Source organism: Pelecanus crispus, chromosome 3 (assembly GCF_030463565.1).
Source record: "Pelecanus crispus isolate bPelCri1 chromosome 3, bPelCri1.pri, whole genome shotgun sequence".
Classification (NCBI taxonomy): Eukaryota; Metazoa; Chordata; class Aves; order Pelecaniformes; family Pelecanidae; genus Pelecanus; species Pelecanus crispus.
This window is the reverse complement of record NC_134645.1, coordinates 79,289,643-79,310,864: the sequence shown is the minus strand read 5'-3', so window position 1 is coordinate 79,310,864 and position 21,222 is coordinate 79,289,643. Positions and strand designations below refer to the sequence as shown.

The following is a 21,222-nucleotide window of genomic DNA, read 5'->3' as shown; positions in this document are numbered from 1 at the left end:
GTCGTACTTCTGTGCTCTGTAAAAAACAAAAGTTCAAATTTTAGCAGATGTGATGTTGTTGAGCCTTCCTGGTTGCCAACACCCCGTGGCTCTCCAACATCTTTGATTATTTTATTGTTCCATACTGCATACAAGTTGTAGGAGTCGATGTTATTTCTCTTAACAATCGCTGGCTTTCCGAATGCCAATTGTCCTTTGACATGCTCTGTTTTAAATAAGGGCTGAAGAGCAGTAATGAAGCTAAAGGCCTGCTATAAAAAATGCTGTAGTGTTCCATGGTACTGACAGCACACACATAGTCATGCGTTCAGCTCTCCTTTTGTGGACTATTGCTGCAACACGCTGAAGGTGTTAGGGGCTGAGCTGTAAGGAGATGGAACTCCAGAGATTTCAGATCTGAGAATCCTCTAATTGAAGACAGTGTCTTTATGCAAGACAGGCGAGGGAAAACTTGCGTTACCCAACAGTTACCATTCCTCCGTTGTTTCCAGCAGTAATAAAAGCTGACGCAATATATAAGGTTGCCTTACAAAAGGCAAATATATTTAATAGTGTATATACAAAGTAACTGTTCGATAATGCTATACAAGCCAGGAATATCTTTAAAGAAACCCTGAGCAAAAAGGAGGATGTAATTTTTATTTTACACTTATTGCAACATTATTTCTGGTATTTGATTGCTATATCGACGAATAAAGGAATATGTTAAAAACAGATGTTGAAATAAAACTGGGCATTTTTTCCATTTGCAGCTTATTTAAAAATCTAGAGAAAAGAGTTCTGCCCCATCAGCTTCAGAAATAGATGTTTAACGTGGTAGAGAACAAGCCGAGCCTGAGTTACCCAAGAAAACCAATTCCTTTAGCAGAAAGAGTGTCTTCTGTCATCAAAAAGAGCCATATGGAAGAGCGTTGGCTCCCTGCCAAGAACAACCCTTTAACAACTGCTTGTCGTGCACTTTAAGTAATAATGTTCATAACGGCACAACCTGGAGTGTTGGTAAAGGTCCTATTGGAGGAGCAACGTATTCCTCCTCCCTCAATAACCGCAAAAGGATGTTCTTCTTATTCTTTGGCCAGTTATAAATGTGAGTGTTCTGCAGCCAGGTAGGCACGTGTTCCTAAAAAACAAGAAAAAAAAAGTGAAATCCCATAAAGCCTCCTGAATCTGTACCAGAACCTTGCAGATTCCATCAGAGCCTGCCAAGCAAGATTTCATTTTGTCTGTTCTAGACACTTCCCGTAACAACAAGAAATTTTAATTTGGCTTCAGAATTGTATTTGGGTTCCTAAATAAATGAACTTGGTGTGATCTCACAGCTTGCCTGTCTCTCTCTCTTTTCTGCCATCATGTTGGCTAATTTCACCACGTTTCAAAGGGATTCTGATCTCAGTGACAGGCATCTAAAGGCTTGTGAAAATAAACATTGAGAAGGGAAGGGAGACATTTCAGTGCCCCTACCAGGGAAAGGCTGCCACCTTAGTAGCTGCTGAAGGATCCACACAACATGTTCAACCTTGAGATGAGAATCGATAGGGAAAGAGCAGGACCACAGGAGAGTGTTTCTCATCCTGGTAGCTTTCTGCCCCCTGCCCTTGCACCTTCCTTCACCAAGCATGGTGTCTCTTAGCCACCTCCTAAGCAGGAGGCTGAGGCTGATGCTGAGCTTGAGGAGAGGCTAATGCATCTCCAGATTAGCAGGGTCAAAACTCCACCACTCTCAGCAGTCTGGGAAAGATGCAGCCTTTCAGAGGGGTTGGCTAATGCCCATTAACTAATTAAGATAGGACCACCATGGCTCTGGACAGTGACAGCGGGCTGGTGGAGAGGAGCCTGCTCAGACCTCATGTTCCCATGTCTCCACAGCCTTTGGAGGTTTCCATATGGACAGCCTGGATGTGTAGGGGTGAAGGGCTATATTCACACCACGAATTAAAAGAGGGTCAAAGATTGATCCTTGGCCAAAACCAGCTCATGTCCACTGTGGAGATGGAGATTTCTTTTTGGAGATGTGTTGTTGGAGACACCAGAACACAGCCAAAGTGAGACAGCAGGTAAACATGAGCAGTCAAGACATCCAGCACTTGCTCCCTGGACCTCTTATTTAGCAGAGCAGTATTTTCCCCAGGTGGCCCCTGTTAGGAACAGCACAGTCCCTGTCAAGCCAGTGGAGCTAGCTCCAACAGGACAGAGCAAAAAGCTGCTGGCATGCACCAAGCCCCTGGTGTCTTGCCAGGGGACGCCCTGGCATGAGCAGCACAGGTCCTGCCTGCCAGCAAGCAACCTAGCTGCAGTCCAGATCTTTCACTCCCGAGCCTCGTGCTTCTCAAATTGGCTGTCTTCTCCTGGGGCTGTACAGCTGTAGGGCCCAGGCATTGTCATTTCCACTGCTTATAGAGTGATTTGTGTTAATTGGTGTGACCTCTTTGTTAAATCTACAGGATTTACATATAAGAAGGACATAAGTGACCCAGGCGCCTACAGACCCATTAGTCCGACCTCACATCGGCTTCTGAACAAGCGGCTTGGTGAGTGGCAGAGTTATCTATCACACCTGGCTTTCTGCTTTCTCCAGTGACTGAGAAGGCATAGGCTTTGGTGAATGGTCTCCCAGAGTGGAGGTTTTAATATGTTGCTCTTCCAGGTGGACACCCCACTGCCCAACAAGGGTGAGCTCCCACAACATTCACTTTGGTGGGAGCACAAAGTAAGATTTCTTGCCTCCGCCTGCAAGTCTGTTTTTGCATAGGAATGGATTTTAATCTTTGTGAACTTTACTCCTTTGACAAAGCTGTTTGAAATTGGCCAAGACATTCAAATGTTACCGGGAGGGGGAAAGATAACCTATGTTTACATGCACGTGCACACCCTTATTACCTAAAATTTGTTTCTTTACTAAATCTTGTTAAGAGCCATAGAAGGAAATGCAGTAAAATACAGCATGGGTTTACCAAATGAGTCCTCTCTCTGTCTTTGATAAGAGACTACATTTTTTGGAGGAAGGAAATGGCAGTAGACCTAGTCGGTCTGGACTTCAGCAAAGCATTTGATATAGGTCCACATGGGAAATCATTAGTTAAGCTTGAAAAGATGGAAATTAGTGTGAGAAATGTATAGTAGGTAAGAAACCAGCAAGTGGGGATACAGTGAGAGAGGCACTGTACATCCAGAGATAGGCTCTGCGCCTTTCTTCCAGAACTGCTCCTGCAGCCAATTTCATTTAATATCCTCCATAATGAACTCGGTACAAAAAGCACCTGCACGCTAATCAACTCTGGCAATCATTTGAACTTGAGGGAGGTGTGTAGGGGAAAGGGGTAACTATAGTTGCTATTTTGATCCAGAAGGAGAGCAGAAAAAGTGAGAAGGGGCTTTTCCTTGCCACATGACACTGGCTGTCATTGTGGCTGGGAGTAATGGGAAAATGATGAATTTTAATTTTTTTTTTATTTGGCTATGTAGCTGTAAGCTGAGTGGAAATTCTCTCTAGGCCATAGAGAGTATTTGATAACTTTGAGGCTCAAACTGGTAGAAAGAGAGCAGAGCATATTAGTGCAGAGGGCAGGGCTGTGCGTTCAGGGCCGTGTCGGCGGAGCATAGTTTGAGCTCTCCTGGCTTCTCTGGCACCAACCCTGCTCACCTCACCCCTCTGGCTGCCTCCACTCTGCCAGAGGGAGCCTCCAACGTGGGGCGATCATGGCTTAATGCTTCGGTCATTGAGTGACAGGATCAGGAGGACACATTTCTGTGGACTGTCTCAATGCAAGCCTTGAACCAGCAAGACCCAGGTTTCCTTTAGCAGTGTACAATGGGAAGCTGGAAATGTGAGTTCTACCTCAACTGCGTGTTGTGCTTTTTCCCCTCATTATTTAATTTCCTAATGATCCTCTTTGGATCACCTAGATTCCTTCTCATTGGAGGTCGACTAACTTTCACATACCAGCAGTGCTTTATGATGTGCTTTGTGTGAGATTAACTCATCTAATAGCCACATCCCCAAATGAAACCTTCCAAACCTTGCTCCCCTGCTCTTTTCCACTGCCAGCTACAGTAGTACTTGAACATGTAAAGGACAGTATAAAAAAGACAAAATGAAAGTAATTTGCCTGCGGACATCATCCAATTGTACATATACGTGGCATTTTTCAGGTACCTCACCTCCTCTGCCCACAGACTTCATTACTGCAACTTGTTCAGGCTCTGGTGCTCTCCTTCCACCCATGATGTCCTCAGTTATATTATCATTAACTAGTTAGATGAAGGTAGATGATGTATCAAAGAAATGTGTGAAGAAAGAGAGCAAAGCTTAACAGCAGTAGAAAATGCTGATCTGCATAATTTAGATGAGAAAAGCACCTCTCGAAGAACTGAAGGGTGATGTAGACTACACAGGATAGGCAGGAAGGCTGCCTGGAGCCTGACGCTTTGATAAGAGCAGCTGAATAAACCAACCCTGGAAATTCCTTATAGATCACTGTCTGAGCAAGCCACTGCTATATGCTAAATAGTCTTTTGATTCAGCCAAAATTAACCAAAGTTTATTGTTCTTGAGTCTGCCTCAAGGTCCAAAGGCAGCTTTAGCTCCTGCTGGGCCACTTCTCTCTGCAACCCTTGAGGTGCCAAATGGCTGCGGGCTGTATGGTCTGGTTGCGTGGGAGCCCCCAGAGTTCGGAGCAGTCCTGCCCTTTCCTCCCAGATCAAGCTGCAAAGACTGACTGAAAATGCTGACTGGTTCACTGCCTTTGGTCTGCCCAATTCCCACCAGTGCTGTCTCCCAGCTTTTCACACTTAAGGCAAGTGCCAGACTGAGATCATTCACAAAGGGAGCTGAAAGACATGAACTACCAGAGTTCATTCCAAAGGACGTCACATATTTTACAAACCCAGCGACATGTTTTCAAATTTCTGAGCTTATATTAAGTCAGTGCCTAAATAAAGAACTTGATCACATTCAGATCCACAAGTGCTGTGGGACTTCACGGCCTTACAATCATTGGTAACATTGTTTAAATCTTCACTTATGTTCTAAAATTTGGGCACCCAAATAAATATAAAGAATCTTTCCATACTCTTCCAAAATGCAGCTGTACGTAGGGGTAACATGACAGCTACACAACAGTGCACACAGCATTTAGTGACGAAAAGTGAACACGAATGCAATACATCCATTCTAAGTTTGGGGAGGAATGCAATTTCTCAAATATAACTGAAGCTGTTTAACTTTTCCAGCCTTGTAAAAATCCAAGAGATTCTCTCAGAGTGAGGAAGAAGGGTAAGGGAATCTGTTGCATTACTTATTTCTTATTCTCAAATGAATCTTCAAAACCAATAAGGAGGGCAGATGAAATTGCAAGTCCTAAAAAATCTATATAGTTTGCCTTTGATGGGCCCATCAAAGTTCAGGCAATGGCCTAGTACTTTAATATTTATTATCCTCTTTATTTTTATATTCTCAACCCACCCTTTTCCAGATCCTCACTTCACATCAGTCATAAATCTCTCCCATCTCACTCATCAGCGTTACATCTGGATAAAATTATAAAAGGTTTAATATAAAAAGCATGCTTGCTGGATAGATTGTCTCTCTCCATTTAAATTCTTTCAATGCTCAAGACAATTTAAGTTTTAGTTATATATTCATCATCAGAACTACATTTATGCACTGATTTATATTGTGGGTGAAGTGGTTTTTATTTGTATGTACATAAACCGATAAACTTTTCATGTAAAATGTAGCTTTGGAATATTACTAGTTGGATATTAAGAACAAAGAAATCGAGGGTTTGGGTTTTAAGATTTCATCTGGTGCATTGGGATCAAAATAATATGTGCTTAATCGTGCAACAAGTATATATGCATGTATGGATGTTACCTTTTTGGCATTCGGAAAAAGCACAGGGATGAATCTGAAGTTCATACTTCCTTGTTGTATAAACTCGATCTGCATCTAGAATAGAACAAATTGCCAGATTTATTGTAATGACACATTAATTTTTCTTCACATGCATCTGAATCCTATGCGTAAAAACATTTGTTGCTTACTTAAACTGCTCTTCTGTTAAGTGATTTGGTCTATTGCTGGTGGACTCGGTATCGTTTTGTTTGGCCACTTAATCTGATTCTTCATTACTATAGAAAGGATACAGGAAAGATCTGTCAACGTTTCTTAGAGCATTTAGTTCTGTGGTGTGAAATAATAATTATGGGTTTAGCTGCAGTTGCAATCCCATGAAATCCATCTAGAACTGACAAAGCTTGACTTGACTAAGGCCCCTGTTCAGTCTCCACCAGGGTGAAAGATTTCAGCTGGAGGCCATCTCCATGCCCAAGCTAGGACCCAGCCTGTTCCCCATGCCCCAGCTCCATGTCTGAGCTGGGACCCAGCCTGTCCCCTGTGTCCCCAGACACAGGCATCCTGGGGGTGGCAGAGTACTGCTGAGAGCTCATCTGTTGGTGACAGCTTCTGAGAAGTTTGACTGCAAAGTGAAGGCCAGAGCTGCAAAGGGGGGGACACCTGGGGGTGCAGGGTGGCAGGGGACCAGCACCCCCACGAGCATCCCCCCTGTTTGCAGCTCTGGCCTTCACTTTACAATTCCACCTTTCAGCCAGCTTTGCTGCTGCCTGAAAAAAGACCTCACGTTACAGGATGGCCGAAGTATTGCTGGTTTACAGGGAGGAAGGTCAGGCAGTGTTAGATAAGATTGTGCTCAGGGCTATACAGCAGGGCAACAAGGGCTCAAGAAGGTGAGGGAGGGAAAAAAACCACAGAACAATAAAGAATATGGAGGAATAAGATGAGCATGTTTAATAGGATTTTTCTTCCTTGAACCTCTTAGCAGATGTTAATGAGCATACGGAGCTGATGAGAGGGAGGATTAATGAATTCCAAAGGGGGGTGTTTAACTATGGGGATTAGGGAAAACAAAGCAAAGAACCTGCCATTTGGAGACAGATTTGTCTTTTGAGAAGAAGAGACAGAGTCTTTGTAAAACAGTAAACGCATGTCCTTGCTTACCATCCTGTGGATGTATTTAGTATGTAAGCCGTGTTCATCCCTGTCCAGCTGGGATTCAGCCCCTTCCACATCCTGTTTGTATTTTGGACTGATTGCTATGATTATCATCACTGTCTTCTGTTAGGGAGAAAAGCACTTTTATGAAATTGGGAAACGCAGTGTGTTTGGTAGAGGCAGATCGGAAATCTGCCAGTTTGTGTTTTCAGTGATCTTTATGTTCTTGGCAAACACGAGAGGATCTCATTCATTCTGGCAGGAAATACAGGAGAACTCATACACTCGTTCTCCTCATTATTTCTCGAGATCTCATAATATAGAAAATCTAAATGTCAAGAGATATATTAGCAGCTACCAGTTTACAGTTGGAATCCCTGTAATAAAAAGCTACTTTTTATCAGTGTAGTGTGCCTATGTACATATACAGCAAAGTTTTATCTTCAAATTCAGACCTAAATGTTTTCCAACAGCTTATGTAAAAGTGCATCTATTTAACCATCTATGACTTTTTATACATAAAGCCACTGAAGGCAGTTGTCTGGGGAGGCTACATCTAGGGCTCTTAGCAACAGAAACAGCAACTTTTCTCGCTGATCTCCTTAGCGGCAAGGTGTGCAGAGCGGTGGCTGTGCAGAGAGGTGGGCTGCTGCGGGCAGCCTGGGCAGGTTTAGGGGTACCTAGCAGCCCTGTCCCACCTTGCCGCAGTGGGCTGAAGGCAATGCTCCTCGCCTGGCTGGGACAGCCCGGATCCTGCCTGTGACCTGTTTAATCCCAGGCTCCCGCTGAGCTCAGGTTTCCACAGAGGGGCCATCCTTCATATCTGGGAAACGTCTCTCCCCCTTAATGGTGGGGCAGTGAAGAGGCTCAGCAGATGAAAGCCTCCTTACTTCTGTTTACCTAGGGCCTGTCTTTTATCCCCGCCACATCAGGCTGTGTAAGGCTTCCAAGTCTGTGGCTCATAGTCAGCCTGGCACCTAATTAACTCTTTCCTTCTGTGCAATATCAAGGGAATTTGCCCCACTGCAGGGTCAAATACGGTGAGGAGCCATTATCGCATATACCGACTTAACATACTCCAGAATTACGTTTGCTTGTGCCTGACATGCATGTAAGCACTTACAGATGTTGAGGGTTTACAGAGACATGCCCGGCTGCACACATCCCCCTGCTTGTGTCCAAGCAGTCCCTTCTTCCTCACATGTGTAAAAGTTTTGAAGTTAGAAACTGCCTCTACAGTCAATGGAAGGAAACAGACATTTCTGGGGCAGGCAGGCAGAGAAGAATCCTCATGTGGAGAGGGGGAATTGCTCTCTGCACATGCTGGTCTCTCCTACTGACTGTGCAGGAGTCCCAAGGGAGATCTGCCAGTTTGTATTTTAAGTGATAATGATATTCTTGGCAAAAGAAAATTCACCCTGGCTTCTAGTTTCAGTACCTCCATTATGCACAGTGAATCCAAGCCTAATTTGTCCTGATGAAAGCCCCCAAAGGCATGACTGCATTGCTGCAGCACGTGCCCCAAGCTGGCTCTGCATGCAGTACCACGTCTGCGTGGCAGTACACTTGAGCTAAGTTGTCCTGCTGGCCAGCTTTAGGAAACCTCTGTAGTGCTGTCTCAGATGGTTGAGCTTCCTTGCTCAGGTAGGGGAGATCCCACCACTTTGTCATCCTGTTCCTGAGCCATGGAGAACTGCCCAGAGTGAGTCAGAGGCCCAGTGGCTACCCAGTAAGGCACAAATTGAAGGAAACCACCCCACGATGGCATGTGTCAAGCGACAGAATTCCCAGTTTGTGTCCAGCTGTGCTGGTATAAAGGGACCACTTGGCTTGATCCTAAAGGAGATGTGCACTCACTGCTCAGCTGAACTCCAGAGAAAGTTGTTGCTGTGGGGGACTGCACTGGCAGCAGTATGAACCTCTATTCTACTGCTTAGATATGTACGAAGTGATGAGAGCAAATCTATCATTCGACTAACAGAACACCAATTTCCAGTTTCCATATAGGATGGTTCATCCAGAAGAATCCTTCAGTGTTTTATATAGGAACATAAAAGCTACAGATGAGAAGCAGGATGAACATTAGCCGCTACTATGCAGCCTGGGATGACATACAGCTACCATTTTAACTAAGCGTAGCTAAACACCCCCTATTTAAAAATGAGATGGAGGAACAACTTGTCCAATGGCAGCTTCAGGCTGAATGTAACAGCCAGCATTGGAATTTGGCAGGAATGCCAGGATTAGCACTTCATTTCTTAAAGGAAGACCTTTGGGACCATAAGATGCAGAAGTGGGTGAGATTTGCCTATGCTCTCTCTGCAAGGCCTCTGCTATTTCTGTAGGGGCAGGGAAGACGACAGTAGGGTCTTGCATTTTGATTCTGCTCCTGTTGCTATTAGAATAATTCAGCCATTTTCCTCAGGTCACCTCCCCTGTGAACAAGGTTAAATTGCCTTTACATACATCACCTAGGTAGCGCTCCATCCACTTAATGATGTCAATACCTCGTACCGTGTCCTCAAATATATCAATCTGCAAGAGAATGAAAGTCTGTGGTGAGCATCCTTTTGCCTGTCCTCCCCATTTGGTGGCACTGAAAAGGCGCCTGCTCTTTTCCCTAGTTTCTAACGTGCATGCTTAATTCCCTTAGGAAAGAAACCACACACACACACACATGTGCATGCGCAACTTCTCCCCTTTCCCTGCCGTCCAGACTCGAGCTGGATAGGCACCCCAGGCAGGTGGAGGGGGGCTGCTGCAGGCACACCACTGGGCTCCCGCTCAGCCGGCTGTTCGACCAGCCACCCTGCCCTGCCAGCTCCCAACTCCCAGGCATTTTTGCTTATCGGAACAAGAAACAACCACTGATGGTGAATGCTAGATATTCAATGTTTGCAAACTGTCTTTTTTGCCTCTAAACACCTCAAGAAGGTGGATGGCTGCCCACTTTCTCTATCTGTATAGCTGGAAATGTCCACTATTTTCTGCTGCAAGGGTGTATACTGAGTGTCACGTTTTAGCTTCATATTGAACTAAATTTTCAGGATGTGTTGTGGGAAGTCAGACAGGTCACTGATACTGGGTGCAGTACCAGACTTCAGTGACAGCAGAGAGGTGGAGGACTTCATAGGACTGAATAGGACCAACACTGCTCACTTCCCTGCACGCTCAGTAAGCCCAGAAACTGGCAACAATGACCGTGACCGATGGAGCCAGTATTAACTTCTCCAAGTTTTTGACAGAAGAGTCATGTTCTGCTCTCAAGTCTTTTTTTTCCCCTTTTCGAAAGTAGAGAACATATTTGTTTCCCTGCTTTGGGGCCATTTTGCTATATATATATTATTCTGCGGCATACTTCAAGAATTGCCTGTCCAGCAAAGGTGCTATTAACGAGCCTTCTACTCTGTACCTCTATGGCGACCAAAGCTTTCTTATGAATTGGTCATAGTACAGAACTGCTGGAGAGAAGTATAATTGCAGTCTCTGGGAAAAATCTTTGATTCATGAAAATAAACGAGTGTGTGCAAAGCCCCCCACTGAGTTTCATTCAGTTTAATGATAGCCACTTGCTTAAATGCTCTCTTGAATTGAAGCCAGAGTGAAGGTTGAGGGGTCAGACAGCATATGCACTTGAAATAAGAAAATATGAATCAAGATTTTGATGAACACCAAATCCTGGAGCCTCTGTGGATGGTTGCTTTAGAGAGGCCCGTTATGAGGAAGCAAACTCACAAGAAATTAAGTGAAAATCTGGATGGTTTATGGGATTAGACAGTAGGACACAGATTTTTTTCAGGCCAGTGATTTTAGACTCTCTTTTAAAAGTGTAACAAAGCAAATGAAACCATGAGATGGGCTGTTTCATTAAGCTGTGTGAAATACACTGATTTTAGATCATTTTTTAGCAGAAAGGTATTCACATCTGAAGAACCAAAAATGTAATAGCATTGCAGGAAAAAAGCTGGGATGGGATGAACATGAAAATTGACCTTTTTTAATATTGATATTACAGATCAAATATGAGACAATGTTAATGGAATAGCTCACAAAACCTCATACTATTGCCCATCTGGTATCTGGTGTCACTAAATGGAATTTTCCAGGGTCATTATTAAAACACATTTTAAAGCATAAAATTCTGTTAAAATATGAGCAAATGGAAATGCAAATCATTTAAGTTACAACTTTTAAAGCCAAGGCTAGTTCATTCTATCTGTATCATCTTTAACCTACAAAATGCGATGACAAACAGAAAAACATTTAAATGGACCATGTGTCACCTCTGCTTTTTTAAAAAATGTCTCTTTTCTACCCTGGTTGAAAGTAATTTTCTCCGGAAGGAATACTTACAGCAGTTTGAAATCCGTTTACAAGCAGGAAGTTCACAAATTTCATAACCTCCACCGCTGTGTCCACCGAATAGGTTATAAAGACCTTGCCTAGGAGAGAGAGTCTGTATGAATATGCGATGCATTAAAATACACCATTTGGAGGGTGAGACTTTCACAGCCCTCCTTTTCCACTGTGCTGCCGGTTCTGCCCACCTATGTCTCTTTGGATTGTTTACAAAATGGATGGGGTATAGCTCAGTGGCTATGCGTTGAACTCAACCCTGCCATCCAGAAACCTTGGTCTAGATTTAAGGTCCTACTGCCTTGCCGCTGGCAAGCGCCCCTGTGGAAGCTGGGGAGGGTAACATCACCCTGCTGCTTGCCCTGCCCTGCTGCCAGGGCTGCTTCTTCCCCAGCCCGTTGGCATACGTGAGCTTGGGCCCTTACCCAGAGCTCATGCCACCCGCACCGGCTGCAACCAGCACAGCTTTCTGCCAGACCTCTTTGATCTGACCGAGAGCCGGAGGAGCCCTTATGCACGCCGTACTGCCTCACCTTATATCAGCATTAACCCCCTGGGCGGGCAGGATGGATGGCTGATGACAGCAATGTCTTCAGCTGCCCTTGCCATCATGGAAGGAGTTTTCTTACTAATTAAAGAATCATGGATTTGCAGGTCGGCGTAAACCAGCTGGCTAATCTAATCCAGCTGTGCATGTATCACAAACGACACAATTTTATCCAGCAGTTCCTGTATCTAGGACACACTGACTGATAAATTAGGGTTTATCCAAGAGTGGTATCCGGTGTCATAACTCACTCCTACAGGCCAGAGAGATGCAACTCTCTGGATTTGAAAGGTTATGCACAAAATGAAGAATAAAGGAAAAATCAAAACCTCGGGAGAGATGTGTAGGGTTCTTAGCAATGGTATATCTCACCTGCTAGCCAGCATGGCATTAAGAAGGAAGCCAGTTTTCAGAAACGTGACTTTCCCGTAAGAGTTGAAGGGTGAAAGCATTTCAGGGGCCGGCAGCAGGGGAAGCACTTCAGCCAGTGCCCGTGCCACCCTCAGCCCTCACCGTGGGCTCCTGGCCCAAAGTCCTCTCCACTCACCAGGTCAGGGAGAAACTGAGGTCAAGACTCAACATTTTCGTCTGGTTTGGGACAGGCAGAAACACTTTATCCCTAGGGCTTTGTTTGTTATTAGTCTTTTACTGTAAGCTTCAGTGCCTCCTGCCTCAAAGGGACATCCTGTTTAGCAAGAAGTCATGAAAACAATCTAAACAGTATTTGTTTTTTTCATAAACAAAATAACAAGCAATTAATGACAATTATGTTTTCAGGATTCATGCGGATAATTCCATCCCACCAAACATGAATGCTCACACCCTACAGATGTGATGACACTCAATATTTTCTTTTCTTGTTGTCTTTGTGTCTTAATGTTGTTCCCTCTGCCTTCTCCCCCCTGGAGCTTTCCCACCTAAAGCTGTCAGGCTGTGCTGTAAAAACTTGCACAGAACAAGTTTGCTAACCACTTACGCAACTCCTCCGGCAAATTGCTGGTTCTCAGCGTTCCCTTGGCTGCAGGGTTACTGAGAGGTCTCGGGACGGCAGCTGGAGATGGAAAATTGTCAGAAGGACAACAGCGTGCTTCATCCGGGCCACATGCCTTGGGGGGAAGCTGACCATTAGGTAGCTGGTTGTATAGCTGGTTTCTACAAAGAAAAGCAAGTGCGGATTTTAAAAATAATTCTTTTCAGGTAAAATTCAGATTTTTTTCCTTTTAATAACACACTAAGAACTTTATCTGCATATTAGCTAGGAAAAGTTCTTGTAGAAATGCTTGGCTGGGCATTTCTACTTAGTTAGTATGGCATCTTTTGAACGGATACCTTTGTGACAGTCTACCGCAAGATGCAGTTCATTGCAGAAGCAACATTAGCCACAGGAAGTAAATGCACCTCATAGCTGAAAGCTGTTCAGTTTGCAATTAGCAGAAGCAAAGGCCATTGCTGAGCGAGAAATAATGCCATGCTCCCATGTATGGGAGCAGGGTGGCACTTGGGTAACCTCTTCCCGTTATCTAAAGGGTGCTTCGTGGCACCTCAGGTGCTCTCAGGATGTCCTGTCCGGCACAGGAGGCACAGCGCAAGATGGGGATTGGGAAAATGGGATACAGGGCACTCCAGCTCCAGCTCTGGCACAGCCTGGAGGATCTCCAGTTTTGGACAAGAGTCAAAGTTTTGCTGAAGAGAACAAAGTTAATTTCTTGACCAGCAACAGCAGACCAATGAGGATTTCTCATGTTTGGTGTCTGCGCTCCAGACCTGCAATAACCTTGCCTAACATCTTCTCCACTGTAACAGAGAGAAAAGGGATGATTTTAGGAAGCTAGCAGTTCTTGTCCTATTACACTTTGGTTTTATGGTTTAAGTCAATAGGAAGGGGAACCTGTACAGATTTTTACATAAGGTGTGCTTTGAATCTCCTGGGTTGAATCTGTTGGACAAGTGTTAACGTTTCTCTGAGAGCTTTTCCCCACAGAGCAGTGATGTTTAGTCAATCAAGCCCACTCTCTTTTTTTTTTCTTTGCTTTCCTTAAATGAATGATGACAGGCTGGTCACAGCATGTTTTCTGTTGTCACATTAAGATTTGGTTTATTCATTTCGGTACAGATGTTTTCTGTTACAAAATACTCTATAGGCAAATATTACCAACATATAACTGCTGTTCCTGGAATCAGCATGCAAACACCAGCCACGCAGCGACAGGACAGACCCCGTGTATTCTGGATTTCTTTTAGCAGAAGAAAATAGCAAGAAAAGCAACACGTCCCTCAACAACAGCCACAAAAAACTCCTCTGTGGCTAATTTACAGATCTTCCTAAAACTTCACCTTATCTAACAAATGCGCCAAAAATTAGGAGTCCATTTTAAAATTTTACTACTGCAAAGGATACCCACTGTTCCTCAGTGTTTTTATATTTTCATACAAGCTCTTCAGTGCAATTATCTCTGCTACAGATACTGCCTTATCTTGCTGTCACTTTTCTGTCACAGCCCCTAACTTTTCACAGGCCAGAGCAGTGTGGTATTTCAGTCGCCTGCCCTCTTTTGTTCCGCCTGTTCTCCCAGTCTTCTGCCAAGACCATGTCACGTAAATGGACATTTTCAAAGACAGATGCCTGTAAGCTTAGTGCCTCCAAAAGTATTGTGGCACTTAAATAAAAACTGTCCGATTTCAGATGTCCTCAATACCTGAAGATTCAATTTGTCTTCAGGTAGGTGAGTCTGGAGAAAACCCTGCATGGATAGTATTTCCCATCTGTTAATGACATACTTATATAGAGGGAGATATAAGGCCTGGTAAATTAATATTTGAAAACCAGTCAAAAAGCCCTGTATGTGGTGTTTTACTACTACATGAAAAATCATAGAAAAGGCTGCAAACTGCAATGTAGAGATATATCAGCGATGGATGAGATTTTCGCCCTTTTTTTCTGCACTACAGAAGAGATAAGAAGGAAATCAATGGAAGCCAATGATTGAGGCATCCCAGGCTGGTACAGCGTAAAGCTGAAGACCGCAGTGAGACGCCAAATTGACCTTTGCTCTCAAGCGGGAGAGCTCTAAGGTTTCAACTGAGATATTTTTCAACCCCTCATCCCTTTAACCTTCAGGCATTTATCTTCCTTAATGCGTGCATTTCAGGGTGCACTGTAACAACATATCGGGTATCCGGCTTTGAAGTTCTCCAGGGTAAGGTCAGGCCCCTGCTGGGTGTAAAATAGCAAATAAAGAAAACTACCCAGCATCTTGCATGTACCCCTGCAGCCCGGGCACGCTAACATTACAAGGCTTCAGAATTATTGGTTGAAAGCCTGCAAAAACAGATCAGAGGAGCTTCCACTGTGCACAACCCACCCCGCCGAGGCGTACTTACGGGAATCGAGGAGGACCAGGGGAGGAGCATGTCCTCTGGGGTGGTCGGTCTCCGGTGCCCTTGGGAGCACGAAGGTTTGAGTAATTTGGGATGACTTGCTGGGCCGGGCGGATAACTCTCATGCAAGGTCCGGGAACAGGAGGAAGCGGTTGTGATGAATGTGCAAAATGTTGGTAAGGAGCTCTGCCATCTGGGAGGGTGAGAAAATAAAGGCAGCAACTATCATTTCAGCCAATACATTTTTGCCTCAGTTTGTGTTTATTCCTTTCCAGGCACCTTCTCCTTCATGTCTAGGGAAACTGAGCAGTTTGGAGGCATTTGCATGTATTCTCAGTCTGAAAGAAGCCAGATTAAGGAACACTTCACAGTCTGAAGTTTCCTTTTTCCCATTCACATACAACGTGGTTCAGATCCCCACCCTGGGTTGGGCTGCTGGGACAACTGGCAGTTAAACATTCAGGGCTGCTTTGTCCCTGCATTTACCATGCCTCAGTGTTTTTTGTTTTTGTTGTTTTTTTTTAAAAAAAATTCTTTTTGGCAATAACTTGCAAAAATGAATCATCTCAACATTCTCATGATAGCAGATGCAAAATCCTAGAACAAATCAGTTTGCAACACTAAGGCTAAACAGACTGTGATTATTGTAAATGAAAGGAGAAAAAAATAATCTCTTGGTTTGTTAACTTCACCCTGTATGAATTTTCTGCCTAAGCGGCCTTTTAAGGCCTTGCTGCTGCTCCCGTTGCCATCCAGGAGGCTGCAGAGGAAGCCCAAAGTGACAATTTTGCTCACGTAATTCTGAAAAATCTTACTGTTGTTGGCCACGCACACATAATGCTGTTTAATAAGTAACGTAAAGTGGAACTGTTGGCATAAACTGAAAGAGAAAGCAATGTAAGCTGTTTGTTTCCCAAACGGGGAAAACTATTTTTTTTTGCAGTCTTTCTGCTTGCAGTTTTTATTAGGCAGCAGCTCTGCGCACTTTCAAGCTGCTGTGTGCAGATCAAAGTCCAGCCTGGCAGGGCTTATTAGCGCTGCATGATTATGGTGTTATGAGCTGGCTCTGAAAGCCGCAGTACTCAAACACTCTTTCCCCCCCCCAGATTGTTTTTTTAAATCCTTTTAGCTATTTTGGGGTCATGCTTTCCTGTTCCTAGCAGCCATGAGGCCTAAAACTTTCTTAAAAGGGGGAGGAAAAAAAAAAAGAAAGAAAACAAAGCTTTGATGAAATAGTCCGATTCCAGGAGCCAATACTTTAAAAAAAACCAACCAACCCCACAACTGCAAAGAGATTCCTAATGAAATTGTGAGTCAGTAACATTGTATTTGTTGAGATTGTTTTAGGGGATTTTCCTGCTCCCCTTCTTAACTCTTTGCAACAGGACAGGGTGAAAGAGGCTGGGAGAAGAAAATTGAAAGTGAATATAGTTTCCTCCCGGGTTCCTCATGACCAGCTCTAGGAAAAGTGGCAGGGCTCTGGGAGATACAGTTTGGTTTACAGGTTTTGAGGCCAATGTTTCACCAGCTGCCTTCGGATCTATCTGATGCTACAGTATTTTAATGGATGCAACCACTGCTGTTCAGAAGCACAGCACGGCCAAGCATGCGTGCCTGCACACACCAACAGCTCTCATATATAAATATCTGAAATGGTCCCTGGGCACATAGCGTTGCTGCAAGGATTTCTTTGACTTCAGAAGCAGTTTTGCTGTTGTATCTCAAATAGCAGGTGTCCAGAGCCAGTTTAGAGCCTACGGGCGCAATCCAGGCCATTGCTATTCCCTGGGAGAGGCGTGTTGCAACACACAAACTGCAGAGCTTTGTTGTGGGTTGCCACTGCTCAACAATTATCTGAAACGCAAGGAGCTGTCAGGAGGTGATTTACGCTGTACCCGGCATGTGAGAAACAGGAGTACGGTTGCCAGCTTCTTGGTCCTGACCAAATCTGCTCCAGCCATCTGAGTTTATTTTATTCTTTTTCCCCTCTGGATATGGTTGAAACGGTAGTGATTTTTCTAAAGAAAGCCTTTCAGAGTTCCTGCTTTAAAACAAAATGGTCTCATTCAGTAAATGTCCTACTTCTCACGATGCCCGCGTGTGGAGGAGGTAAATGGAAGTAAATAGTGAGGGGTGTTGTGCAACCAGCTCTTTGTCTGCTAAAAGCTGAACTGAAAGGAGAAGGTACGAAAAGAAAACCAGAGGACATTTTGCAAATGTTCAGCTGTAGACATTGATGCAAGTCCATCTGTAGCCCCTTCCCCTGTACAAAGTCCCAAGATCAGAGGCGAAAACTGAGGCTCTGATACCCTCTCTCTTTCATATACCTAATTATAGCACATTGCCGGAATGACAAAACTCCTTAAACAGATGTAATATAAATGCTGTGGAGTCAACAGAAGGTTTAAAAAAAAGGGTTATCAGAACAGGCCTACAGCTTTTTATTACAAAGCCAGCCCAAAATGGGTCGGGGTCTCATGAGTCTAATGTAATATAAATTATATTAAAACAATGATATTGCTGTTGAATGTTCAAAGCTCACTTCATAACAGATAAAAATCTCAGAGACTGAAAAGGAATACTAATTAATAGCAGGCTGTAAACTGCGTCGTAGTCTCCAAGAGCCAAAACACCCATATTGATGGAGTCACATCAGTGTTCAGTGATACAATCACCAGCAGCTGAGAGGGCTCCATTTTAAGTAATGAGCTTTCATTTCAGCTGACAACAGAAAAAAAATGAAGATGATGGATGTCACGCTCTTTTCACATAGAAATAAAACACATGGGTGAGTTTGGTCATAATGCTGGGAGATACTATTTACAGAGATCAAGGGTAACCTCCCATCCTGATTCTGGCAGGAAATTCTCAACTTTGGGGATCCAAGTGGGAGCAAGGAAATCTACGAAAACAACAGGAATTAAGTCGGTATAGGAGGCTGCTGAATGACTGATGCAAGGAGGAAGGAAATGACTAGAATATGAAATAACAGCAGGGAAAATGCTGTGTATGCTCAGCATGACTGACAAAGGCTAGTTTCTAGGCAAAATCATTAGCCTTCGTTTGATGAGTAACTGTGCACTCTTTAACTTTTTATCTGGCTCAGAGGTTCTGCATCAGAGAGTCCGGCAGCATAACCCGAAAATCTGGCAGTATAAAATGGTCCACAAATAGATGTTTAAAAAGGTTAATTGCATGCCGTGCATTGCCATTAAGTACAGTAGGAAAAACACCAGCTTGGTGAATGATGGCTGTGATACACCCGGAAAACCTCCTGTGGGGTGAGCAGATCTACTCACATGGGCCCTCGGGGTGCTGCTCTGCAGGGCAGCGGTGCCCAAAGCAGCCGTGGGCTTGCGAGGAGGCGTTGGGATGGGGCAAGTGCTGGCACATAGGGCACTGCTGATGTTCAGGTCCAAAAAACTCTCTGGAGATCAGTGGTCCTGGGAGGTCCCGGGGGTTCAGCACAGACACCAGCGGTAAGGGGGGCTCCAGCTGCCTGATGCCCATAATGTCTCGTGACTGGGAGTTGTACCCTGTGTCCACAGTCCCCAGCTCTGCTGGGGGTCTGTTTCCTGAGGGTTGCTGAGACCGTGATCTCCCTTGGCTGCTCTCCTCCAGCGAGTCCTCAGGAGCGTCAGACAAACTCTGTTCTGATTTACTGGAGTTGTGTCCAGTGTCAGCTGAAAGCTGTGATCTTGGCTGTGTGCCTGGTTTGTCCGTAGCTACAAGATGCATCCTGGAGGGAACTACTCCAGCTATAGATTCACCGGGGGAACAGTAGCATCCATCTCCATCAGGATCGCTATATTTTGACCACAAGCTGCTGTCCGGCTCCACGGACGGTGCTGACTGATGACGTGCTGGTGCTCTGCAGAGGCATGGTGGATCGGCCGTAGGCTGAGGTGTTCGAGTGACGCGTGGTCTCTGGGACTCCTCATCCTCCATATCCTGTCCAGAAGGCTGCAAAGCCCTTTCCAAGACATGTTCAGGAAGTGGGGACCACGGCATGGATTCATCCACTTCGACTGGTATGCTTCGACCCACAAAAGCGCCTGAAAAAGTGGGAGAAGAAACACTGTAGATGGACACCCATGCAGACAAACGCCTGTCATCAGTCATCACTCAGTGACTGTGAGCTGGAATACTGAAGAGCAATACGTATTCTTTATATTCTTTATATTCATATGTTTTTTAAAAAGACAGGCAGAAAACAGCAAGAAAGGTCTGGCTGAATTTTGGCAAAGCAGGGAAGTAGAGGGTTAGCTGGAGTGTAGCTAGCATGGAGTTATAATTTGGACTAACCTGACAGAGAGGCCATTTCCAAGTTTTGCAGTCGCACCGGAAACGAGAGTCAGCTGCCTTACTGCAAGGCCAGGATTTTCCAGCAAACTGGAAAACAAGAGAAAGGACTCTTGTGAACGTGGTACAGTTTCACACAGGCAATAATCCTAAAATAACTCTATCATCTCAGAGACTGGAAAAGAAATACCGGTTAGAGTTCTGGAAATCGCATTGCGCAAAACAGATGCTTTTATGGGATTTCTGGAACTTAGTGTTCCTGCTGAGACTGGAGGGGGAAAAAGCACATGAACTGTCTCTCAGAGGTAATTTCTGCACCTGACAAAAGAGCAGGGTCCTTAGGTCTGGAGGTTTGGCTCAGGCATATTCCAGGGAATACAAGCACTATTTTACTCCGGACCTTCTAATAATAGCTTCACACTGATGCCTCGGATCTAAACTTCACCACACACCTAGCTGAGTGATTCCAACTCCAAAGCTTGTTTCCAAGCATTACTGCTTATTTTGTCAAACCACTTCATCCAGCCTATTATCACATGGCTGTTGTTATTTCAAATTATTGAAAATTAAAAGACAGTTTAGAGATGTTAGTTACTGTTTGGATTTTTTTTTCCCTTCCTTCAGAATTGGCTTGGGCCCAAACATCAAAATTATCACTTCCTTTTGGGGGTGTTGTCAGTCAGTTTGGTCCAGCCAAGTGATCCCTGATGATGGACGCCTCTGCTCCACCTTCACTCTGAATGACAGCGGCAGTGATGGATGAATACTGAGTGGGCTTTGGGAAGTGCAGCCATCTTCATCCTCTTACACAGGGGTACATATTAGCTTGCTCCCAGCAAATTTTATCTGTTACTGTGGAGTATAGAGAAACAAACCTGGTGCTCATCATTTCCCCAGCCGTTTTCCTTCTATCACATTGGAGAAGCTAAAATGCCAAGTACGAGAGTTATCAGAGAAAAATGGACTAAGCGCTCGAGCAATGGGAATGACAACATTTGGCAACAGAATCTGGCTTGAAAGCCTGGTAAAGAAAGTTGAAATCACAACATGTTTGAGGAGCTTTCAGTGATCCAAGGATTTCTCCCAACTTCAGTCGCAGTAGCTTGAACAGAAAAGTCAAATGAAGAACATATTCAAATGACCACAGTACTAAAAGCAGTTGAACAGGATCACAGAGAGGTATAAGGCAGTGTCCCAACCTTTACCCTGGCTCCCACAGTGATTCTGTAAAAGCAAATCATGTGCCCCATGCTATAGGACAAGAGTGAGACTTTGCATTCATGCTGATCAGATCAAATGACGTGTATTTCCTCCTGAAAGTACCTTTGGCATAGAAAATTCTGGGTGTAACATTTGTTGGGAAGTAGGATAAAAACTGTGCTTTGCTGCTGGGCTGCAATGTAAATAGTCCTCCTCTGTGTAACTTAAAATGCATCTATGCAGAAGATTTACCATATATGCATACATAACCTATGTTATAATAAGCACGTCCACAGGGAGAGTTATCCTGGGATAATTACAGTGGGATAATTATGCTGGTAAATTTTCCCATGTAGGCAAGTCCTCAGAGCAGCTATTAGTTGCACCAACCCAGTGAACACGCTGCTGCTCTGACAGCTGCAGCCCCCTG

The 21,222-nt window shown here is 44.4% G+C and overlaps 1 protein-coding gene across 1 annotated transcript; it reads right to left on the bottom strand.

Annotated features, from left to right (window-relative positions):
- Nucleotides 1–973: 973 nt before the first annotated feature.
- On the bottom strand, nt 974–19,611 carry TRAF3IP2 (TRAF3 interacting protein 2). Its single transcript, XM_009484637.2, has 9 exons — nt 19,596–19,611; nt 18,590–19,345; nt 15,294–15,483; nt 12,889–13,064; nt 11,363–11,451; nt 9,476–9,544; nt 7,016–7,132; nt 5,873–5,947; nt 974–1,120 (listed from the first exon to the last, which is right to left on the bottom strand). Exons 1-9 carry the CDS (start codon nt 19,609–19,611, stop codon nt 974–976), a joined length of 1,635 nt encoding a protein of 544 aa, XP_009482912.1.
- Between the last annotated feature and the right edge of the window lie 1,611 nt (nt 19,612–21,222).

Bases quoted from the DNA above. Each gene is read 5' to 3' on its own strand.
- TRAF3IP2 (XM_009484637.2), bottom strand. The intron at 15,484-18,589 runs GTGAGTAGATCT...TCACCCTCCCAG, and splicing joins GCAGCACCCCGAGGGCCCAT to ATGGCAGAGCTCCTTACCAA. The intron at 7,133-9,475 runs GTATGTAAAGGC...TCTCCCTAACAG, and splicing joins TGGAGCGCTACCTAGGTGAT to AAGACAGTGATGATAATCAT.